This window comes from Poecilia formosa, unplaced genomic scaffold, assembly GCF_000485575.1.
Source record: "Poecilia formosa unplaced genomic scaffold, Poecilia_formosa-5.1.2 Scaffold62, whole genome shotgun sequence".
Lineage (NCBI taxonomy): Eukaryota > Metazoa > Chordata > Actinopteri > Cyprinodontiformes > Poeciliidae > Poecilia > Poecilia formosa.
The window spans coordinates 82,439-91,983 of NW_006800001.1; the positions used below are offsets into that span (position 1 = coordinate 82,439).

The 9,545-nt window shown below is 39.0% G+C and overlaps 2 protein-coding genes across 3 annotated transcripts; both read left to right on the forward strand.

The window, feature by feature from the left end:
• Window positions 1-2: 2 nt before the first annotated feature.
• LOC103139605 (ubiquitin-conjugating enzyme E2 J2-like) lies at window positions 3-782 on the forward strand (the record flags this gene model as incomplete). Its single annotated transcript, XM_007554328.2, has 2 exons — window positions 3-65; window positions 179-782. Coding segments are annotated over 2 exons (354 nt in total), but the record flags the coding sequence as incomplete, so codon positions are not given.
• Window positions 783-5,743: 4,961 nt separating this feature from the next.
• On the forward strand, window positions 5,744-6,635 carry LOC103139505 (NEP1-interacting protein-like 1). Of its 2 annotated transcripts, none has more exons than XM_007554162.2 (3): window positions 5,744-5,964; window positions 6,080-6,413; window positions 6,535-6,635. In XM_007554162.2, the coding sequence occupies exons 1-3, from the start codon at window positions 5,796-5,798 to the stop codon at window positions 6,614-6,616; spliced, it is 585 nt and encodes a 194-aa protein (XP_007554224.2). In that variant the 5' UTR covers window positions 5,744-5,795; the 3' UTR covers window positions 6,617-6,635. The 2 variants fall into 2 exon arrangements, with proteins under 2 accessions (XP_007554224.2, XP_016528005.1); XM_016672519.1 differs by having other exon boundaries at window positions 6,083-6,413.
• Window positions 6,636-9,545: the final 2,910 nt, after the last annotated feature.

Consider the following 9,545-nt stretch of genomic DNA (forward strand, 5'->3'; position numbering starts at 1 on the left):
TCCAAAGCCTGGCTTTTAACCTCAAAGACAAAGTGTTCTGCGAGCTATTTCCTGATGTGGTAGAAGTAAGCATGAGGAGATTTCTTACAGATTTGCTCTTTCTCCTTTTTGTTTAAAAAAAAAATAATATTAATAATCTTACGTCTTCTGTCCAACGATTTCTCCTTTTCTCCTCTAGGAGATTAAGCAGAAACAGAAGGTCCAAGAAGAGTTAAGTGCCCGCACACAGCCTCTCCCCTTACCAGATGTGGTGCCTGATGGAGACCCTCAGCAAGCTCATTACGGCCTCCCGGTCCTCAACGGAGGGCCGGTCCCCATGGGGGACGCCAACCCCGCCCCCGGCCTGCAGCAGGGAAATCGCAACCATGGACTCTTAGGAGGAGCTTTAGCCAACCTGTTCGTGATTGTAGGCTTCGCTGCGTTCGCTTATACAGTCAAATACGTTCTGAGGAGCATAGCTCAGGAGTGATAGGAGGCGCCTGCTCTTCTCCAAATGACTCCAAACTTTACACAGTCGATGCGTGGAGGAGAGACGCTCAGTCCTGAGTTCTAATCGCTCCACAGCACCATCTGCCACCATGGACCTCACCAGAAACAAACTTAAAACCCCTTCCCACCTCCCACCCCACCCAGAACGGCTGGACTGAGAGCAGGAACTGGGAAGCGGACGGGGTTGGAGCAGTTTTCATTAAAACGGTTGCAATCCACTTTGTGCTTCAGTGGTTTAATAATAGAGTTCCTGGGAACAATCTCGGCTCATGGGTTGTGACAAAAAAAAAAAATCTATTTTAGCAATTCCCACCATCTTTAAAATAAGAAGTGATTTTGTCCTAAATAATATGGTCTGTTTGGGGGCGAAGAAAAAAAAAAAAAAGATGATTCACCTGAATCATCAAAGTATCGTCTTTAATCGGTTGAAGCATCCGTGCTTCCATGTTCCACAGAAAAGGAGCCGCCTCTGCCTGACATGCATTTCCTGCTCAGGCGCCCCACAAGGCATAATTTAATGCTTGAAGTTGGCTCTAAGTTTATAGGTTTGCTTTGAGCAGGTTTCGTTTTGCTTCCCTTACATGAAACGATGAGTTTCACATCATCACACCTCACAAGCCAGCTCGTCTTTCTGTGGGGCGTGTACAAAAGGAAGCTGTTTCCAACGAACCTGGCCTACTTTTAACAGGCGACGTAATCCTGGAGCCTCACACGGGTTTGGATTATCACATCACTGTCAGTTTGCTTTTTTTTTTTTTTTTTGCTAAAACTATTTTCTCACCAAAATTATATGCTAAAAATCCAAGAGGAATGTTATTATTGATGCATGGATGGCCAACAAATTCTGTTGTAATTGATTACATCGAAAGACATGCCGAGTATCCAAACTATGGAGATAAATCTGCATATAAACCGGTTTTTCCTGGAGCTGTCAGTGCTTTTACATCAAATTGGCTTTGTCAGGTCGCTCCTTCAATGTTCAGAACTGAGAACAATGAAGGATTTAACAAGAAAACAGCGCTTTAATAAATGTGCATCTCTCCGTAAACAGCACGGATTGGGTTTGATGTGCTGATATGTCGTCAAATGCCAGTAAGAGTTTCCCAGTCAACCCATGAGCCACGAGTGTAAGGTACACATTGGAGACTTTATTTCTTTTTTTCTTTTTTCTTTTTTAAATCGGTTTAGCTGACCAGTATAGCGCCAGTCTATCCAGGTCCAAATAAGGAACCAGCGTTTTTATTTCTGTTAAATCAAAATTTTCTTTGATTATATACATATTTCTCCTCCTTCCCCCCCTTTTGTTTTGTTGTCCTATTTATAGAAACTGCCAGCTCATTGTATTTTGCGAAGCACGCAGTACAAACACGGGCAAAGACCCTGGCTCTCATTATTTGCTGATGATTTACTCCTGAATTTAGAATAAATGGTTCTACTGCGTATCTGATGCTTCAGCGGGAAAAAAAAAAAAGATTCTCTTTTTCTCTGCACCTTCACAAACAAAGAGCGGGGAGACTGATGATGGGAGTGCATTTGTGTAGTGATACAGCAAATGGCCAAATTTCCATGCTTCAGTTAACCTTGTGTGACCTTGTATGTTTTCATAGTAAATGCAAATAAATACCCTGCTCGTCGGGGGCGTTTAATAAACCTCCCTTTGAATCTGCTTTTGTCACCAACTATATCTGTCAATGTTTAGCAAATAGTTGCAGGTTGGAAAACAAGTGCAGGTCTTCGCTTTCTTTTTCTACAAATAAAAATATTTGATAAGCCCATAAAAGCGTGTCACAAAAGCTTCTTTTGTTACGTGAAGCTCTGCCAACTTCCTGTTCCGCAGAAGGAAGGCAGCTCTTGTCTGAAAACTATGCCTTGCAAAAATTTTAATACTTTTTCACCTGTATTGACTTGAGAGGTGAATCTACAAGATTTAACACGAGAAAAGTGGAACACTACATTCGTTTATCCAGGTGAAAATAAAGTTGGAATAAAATTGTTTGCTTAAGGCTCACCAGAGGGGAATGGTGAGAAGCTTTGGATCGGAGATCATTGTGTTAGAATGGCTCAGGAAAAATGCAGTGCTTAATTCAATTGAGAAAATGCACCAAGAATTGAAAATATCCTGTAAAGAACTATGGGCTAAGTTTTGCTTCTCAATGTGGAGTGGAAGGAAGCGGAAGGTGGTTCGACATGAGCGAGACGACTAAACCCCTCGCCTGCTTTTCGATGAAAAACGTGAACCTCTTGCTTTTACGTTGTGAGTCCGAAACAGAATCTCGGAGACGTGACGGCTTGATGCTTCACGTATCTCCGTTTTGATCGTCGGGTTAAATGCTGTTGTTTTTCTGAACTGAAGCACACAAGTTTACAGCCAGTGCAAGATGAAGGCTTATAACTAAGAGTTTGAAACTGAACTGCTTTCTGACTTATTTTTCTCAAAACTAATCAGTTACTGTAATAAAGCTTTTTTCCCCTGTCCCCCTTGTTTATACACATTTTAAGGTGTAACCCCTCAGGGTATAAAAACGTATTATGCACCTCAGTTATTCCTGGCAGGGCTCCATCCTGTGGCTGTCAGTACCTGACTTTATCTGATTAAGTAAACTCTGACTCATTTTTTTCCCAGGTTATGTGGAAATAATTGTGTTAAATTTATCTTTCCTTAAAAATCTACAATTACCCCAAAATGACAAAATGGAAAAATGTTTTTGAGGGTTTTTATTTATTTATTTATTTATTTTTGCAGAAGTCCACCAATTATATATGACAAAGCAAACAGAGGAAAGCCATTCTTTAAATCGGGGGTATGTAACTTTTACAAAAAAATGAAAAGAAAAGTTTTTACATATTTGTTAACGCTGACCATGATGTGACAGTGTAGATAACCTGTGAAAAAATATGAAGCTTCTCCATTTCTTCCCAAAGCTACCGGTGTCAGCGCTGTCACTCAGCTTGTGTACACGCTGCTAAGTGAGCAGTCCATGCGTGGAAGACAAGCAAACAAACAAACAAACAAAAAAAGTAATAAAATCTTGTATTTTTGCAAAACACACCCAAATAATAAAAATGATTTAGTTCTGTTTTGTGGTTTAAAAGTATTATGTTAATTCAATGTATTAATTTAGTACATCCGGTTAGATGATATTTAACGTTATACGTGCTTAACTTCTGTTTGTAATAAGATGTTACACCATGCTAACTAGCCGTAGCATTCATGGCGGCCTCCATTGCGGTGAAGCAGCTAAAGTGTAGCAGAGATCAAGGGGGGAGGCTGCAAGCATGATTGACACCGCTAAGACCCTCCTCCTGGCACTGATTGGTTGTTTTTGACCGATCTGCGTATTTCTGTAGCTATTCAATTTTTTGAATAACAAATTACTTCATTGTCCACAACCATCATTATCGCTTATCAAGTTGGCTTCAAAACATAGTTGAAACTTATTTTAAATTAAATTGAAGCCCGGAAATCTGGAGATTTTTGAATGAATAAATTGAGAATGCACTCTTTTGTACAGCAACAGTTTTACAGAGTTCACAAGAAGGTAACTGAGGAGCATGCATGATTTATTGCATGAAAAGTCTGAGGGAATAAAATGATTCCATGGAAGCGCTCAGGTTTTACACTGCGGATGACAACGCTTGAGTTCACGCACAATAGAAGGAGATCGTCACAAATCGAGTCATTAGCTGGCAATGTATTTGAAAATAGATATTTTATGGTTAAAAAACTACATAATTTTTTAATTAAAGAACTATTTGCTTTGACAAAATGTTCAGGATTTACTCCTTTTGACTTGCTTTTTTGACCTTACCGTACTTTACGATCTTTCTGTTTTTCTTGTTGTAATCTTTGTGTCAATGTGGTTCCATTTTTCGGTCACTGAGACAATAGTTTCTATTCTATTCTATTCTATTCTATTCTATTCTATTCTATTCTATTCTATTCTATTCTATTCTATTCTATTCTGTTTGGATTCTGAAACGCAGCAGTCTCATGCTCCAACTAGAATTAATTGCTGTTGCTCAACTACTCAATTTCAGCTACGCAGCGATTCTCAAATGCTCAAAATGACTCAGACTGTCAGTGGAAACCTGTCATGTGAAATGGAGAATATTCTGGATGTAAACGAACAGGAAGCCCTCGTGGATTTTCATGATGATGACGCCTCTAACCCGGACCTGAAAGATGAAAACTCGAACCATGTAGTCAACAGACAAACCTTCACGTCATGCCGGACTGGATTGTTTTTTAAATCATAAGGTTAAAAAAAAAAAAAAAAAAAAAAAAAACAAGTGAATGTTTGTTTGCCTGACTGAACATGTTCTTTGCAGATTTTTCTCAAAAATTGTCAAAAACTTCCTTATTTGTACTAAACTGCTGCCTCAGCCTTAATTGATGTCAGATTGTAGTCCATTATCTATACAGCAATAAATAAAAAGTCGCATTTACCGTCATAAATATTGCAAATATTTCCAAACATTTTCATTTTTATTGCAAAATAAATAAAAATAAAATAAAAAGTTTCACGAAAGCCTGGAAGGATTGAAAAGATGTTCAATACTATTATTTAATTTGAAGAATTCATTGATATTTTAATAGTTGGTGAACAGGTTTTATCAATACATTCTGGCACAACCGGCCCTTTAAGAGCTTTTAAGATCTTGGTTTGACCCAAACGAAAATGAGTTTGACACCGCTGGCCTAAATACAAACAGTGCTGCGAACAAATATTCTTATGGATTTCCTAGGTTTTTAAAGCAACTTTCATTTCATGTCAGACTAATTTAACCACGTTAAATACAAAGTTTATTGCTTTCTGATGATGATTTAATTAACTGAAGCGGAAGAGCTGTCATTCAAACCGGCATGTGGTTGTGTGGCCAACCAGGAGAGCAAATATATCTGCACGCCTGTCCAGCTGACAGAGCTGTTTTAATGAATGGAAACACTGTTTAAAAACTGAGTTTTGCATTCACTCGCTTTACCTTTGACTAATACAGCAATTTATTTCACTTTGATCTTTCACCAAGATCACCTTGTGTGATCATCTACTGAATGCAAATAAATACCCTGCCGTGCAGGTGTTTCATAAAAAATCTCATAGAATATGCTTAGAAAAGACACACGATGTCTGCTAGTACATCATCTATTAATAAAGATTCCCGCCTTTTTTCTATAAAGAAGAAGAAGAAGAAGAAGAAGAAGAAGAAGAAGAAGAAGAAAAAAAAAGGACTGAATCTATACTGAGCCACAAAGGTTTTCATTTTTACTCTGAAGCCTCTTGTAAACAAAAATTTCCATAGAAAGCATGTTTGCTTCTGGGCAGGTGGCGCTTCTGTGGAAAGGTAAGTCATGCGACCGCCTCTTCAGGCAGCGAGTGGGAGGAGAGTTTCGTTTAAGAAGCAGCCAGTCAGTCAGACGGTCAGTCAGTCAGTCATTATCCTTGAACACAACTCTCAGCAGAGGAACCCGAACAAGTGAGTACTTTACGGTCTCTTCCATAGCGATTATGTCAACAGTGTCTCAGTTCTAAACATTCACTTTTCATGTGAAGTCTAAAAGTTTTTTTTTTCTCTCTCTCTATTTTCTTAGCAGGAGGCCTTTTTGTCTTCCTATCTCTTGAAATCACCATGTCCTGCGACGAACTGGAATGCATCATTTGCTGCAACGAGTACTCCCGCACCAGGAGGGTCCCCAGAGTGCTCCACTGCCACCACACCTTCTGCGCCCCTTGCCTGGAGAAGATGTCCACCCTGCAGGGAGCCATCTACACCGTCTCCTGCCCTCTGTGCCGCTGGGTCACCTGCGTCCAGGCCCGCCTGTCTCTCTCGGGGGCTCTGTGGATCGACACTGAGAAATGGGACCAGATCATCGAGCACAACAACCTGGAAAGCAAACAGCCCCAACTCGTCCAGCCGCCGCCTCTGTAAGTTTCAGTTCTCTCTTAAAAACAACACATACCTGGTAGTACGTGGGTCGCAGTTTCCGCACAGCTCGTATCTAAAGACAAAACGTCTTTCTTTTCTTTTCTTTTCTTTTCTATTTAGATCTTGCCGCAGGCGGCCTGGTGTTTTTTCCGGACTCCAGCGGCTGCTCAGCTGTGTGCCGCTGCACCAGCAGAGCTGCTGAAGCACGGAGAGAGAAAAGAGCGTCGCTTCTGAGGAACCGAGACTTTTGGAGCGCTTAATGTGAAGTTTGGACGTGTTTCAGCAGAGACTGGATCTAGAAGTACTGTTTGCTTTATGTCGAGCTGTTTTTTTTTGTTTGTTTTTTTTAATATTTTTATTTTTTTTATTTTTATTTTTTTAAGATGTGAATGTGAGCGAAAGCGAAGACATAAAGTTTTTTTTTTTGTCAAAGTAAAAAAGGAAAATGTTTTAGGTTATTAAAAAAAAGAAATCAAAGGAAGACCTCAAGCATTATATCTACAGATCATGCAAAAAATAGTTGATTGAGTTTTCCTATAAGAATAAATAATTTATTGTAAATAATATTATAATTATTTATATATGCAGTGTGATTTTGTTTTTATAATTATTTCTGATTTGTTCCTGAGTATGTGTATGTAGTATCAGGCATCCTGAGTTTTTTTTTTTTATTATTATTATTATGCATGTTTATGTCAGTTTTAAAACATATCTGTGAATTTTTATTTGTTTTGTTTTGTTTGTTTGTTTGTTTTTGCAACATGTACTGCAACTGTGAATTAAGTGTCTGGAAAATGACGAACAATGTTCTAATATCAAGTTATTTGAAGCATTTGAATAAAAATATTTTTCAAAAGAGCTTTTGAGCAAATGTCATGTTTCGTAGCAGTGCATACCTTTACAGTAACTATGTTGAAGACATCAAAATGCTCATTTTAATTTTAAAACTCTGATTATTTTTGTTAAAGTGCAAACTTATCCATCCATTCATTGTTCAACACAATTATACCTTGAGGTACCTCAAGACTTCATTGTTTTCTTTCAAAATCTTCTTGTGTACTTTGTAAGGCTTGGCGGTATTTATATATTTTTAACAAAATATAGATAAGTAGATGGGTGAACTCTTACACGAAGTTACAGATTCAGTCTGCACATGCCTAATTCAGTCCTTGAACCTCACTTGAAGAGGAGACGTCCTGTTGCAGCCGACTGAAGAGGAAACCCATAAAACCCCTTGAAATTAGAAAATAAGTTGTTTTGCTTCATTCATTTTTGTGCTTTATGTTTTGACATGATTATTTGTGTTGCGGTTCCTCAGATCACTTTTATTGTACTTTCATGCAGCAGTAATTTGTGCACAACTACAATTTTGTTTTTTTTGTTTTGGCACAGACACACACTGCTGCAGACGTAAAACAAGAAAAGGCAGGAACAACCACTGAATTTGCATGAACCAAAAACAATAGACTTACTTGGAAGGAAATCAAGGATGAGTAATGAGGAACTGCATAACATCGAACCAGATGACAGGGATTCTTTGGCTGCTGAAGATAAACGCCACATAAATGTCTGGATTGATCAACACACAGAAGAGGAAGCTTAAATCCAGAATGGCTGCACGCATGACAGCTGTTCAGTCAGTAACGTTCAGTCGTCGCATGTTTTGTTCGGTTTCATGAACATGTTCAAATATTCAGGTGAGGTCCAGGTTACCGTGTGGGCCCCTGGCTCATCCGTACATCTGCCATCCATGTAATTCACAGAGCAAGAAGAAACAAGCTCACGCACACCATAGTAAGATGTTTTCGGTTTAATGTTGGGGCTGAGATCTTCTGCACAGAAGTCTGGGAGAGCTCAGAAACTGATCTGCTCTGCATGTGGAGAACAAACGGCGAAAGGAAAAGGAAGGAATCCTGGCTGATGTCAGGAAAAGTCCAAGTCAATACACTAACTCACAGGCGTCCTGAATCAGAGGGGTTTTTGTTCTACAGGTCCATATGGGCCATTTCTCAGGGCGGCATTAGAAATGGAGGGTCCAGATTAAAATACTATACACACACGACTTATCTATCAGCTGCGCCTTCAAAAAGTTATCAAATGTTTTTACGCGTGCACAAGCCAATGAGCAGTCGGCGCCCCCTGCTTGCTGCTGAGAACAGGGAGACTGTTTAATTAACATGTTTTGAATAGGCCATTATTCAGCGGTTTTCCCGTCCCCAGAATCGAGACGGTTTCCAGCTTTTTGAATGGTTGTAGAGGCGTCACTCTGGAAGAATTAGACTCAATACCACACTCTGAATTACAAGTAAATACAGAGAATGTTGTGATCGCTCACACCACACCCACATCTCCTGCAGTTGAAAAAGAATCTGGAACTTTCTAAAGTACTTTTAGAGATTAAGGATGCTTTATCAGCAACCTTTGAAATATGAATTTTTGCTTAATATCTAATTTTTGCCATCAGCCTTGAAGGTGACACCACGAGAAATGTCACATGTCACTATTTGGGAAAACTATAGTTTCTCGTTCAGCTACAGCAGCGACAGAGAAACAAAAAGTGGATTGAACTGAAGTTTTATGTCAGCGTTTTATAACAGCGTAAAATATGTGGCTTCCCCACTTGATTACTGTCAAAGCAACTTCAAGCTAAATGATAAAAAGAAAAATTGGCTAAAATCCAAATGCAGATTCAGGTAGAATCCAAGCATCCACAAACATCGAGACAGGCTTTACGGTCGCAGGTGCGCAAACAGAAACCGGTTTTCTGTGTAGAGAGGATTCATCTGAGGATTAACATTTTTTCTGAACCATCAAAATTCCTAAAAAAAAAAAAAAAAAAAAGATAATCAAACCAAATCTGGAGCCAGTTCTAAAACTAGAACTCTGTGAAAGAAATGGTCGCATTTTAGAAAGTGAACTAGATGCATTAGAATGAAATATTTTAAGCCATTATTTTTTGTCTAGATGATTCTGAACCTTGATTTAAGAGCATAAAAACTCAGCTACTTTGAACTGAACACTTTGGGGTTTTTTTCTCCTAAACTGAGAAAAGTCGCTCGTCTCCTTCATGTGGGATTTATCTAAGTGGGTTCTTGATGTGCCTCGGTCCACTGCTTGTGAAGCTCCACAAA

What these genes read in the sequence shown, in the direction of transcription:
- LOC103139505 (XM_007554162.2), top strand. Translation starts at nt 5,796, where the DNA reads ATGTTTGCTTCTGGGCAGGTGGCGCTTCTGTGGAAAGGTAAGTCATGC. An exon ending in CAGCAGAGGAACCCGAACAA is followed by an intron (nt 5,965 to 6,079) that starts GTGAGTACTTTA and finishes CTATTTTCTTAG; the next exon opens with CAGGAGGCCTTTTTGTCTTC. An exon ending in CTCGTCCAGCCGCCGCCTCT is followed by an intron (nt 6,414 to 6,534) that starts GTAAGTTTCAGT and finishes TTTTCTATTTAG; the next exon opens with ATCTTGCCGCAGGCGGCCTG.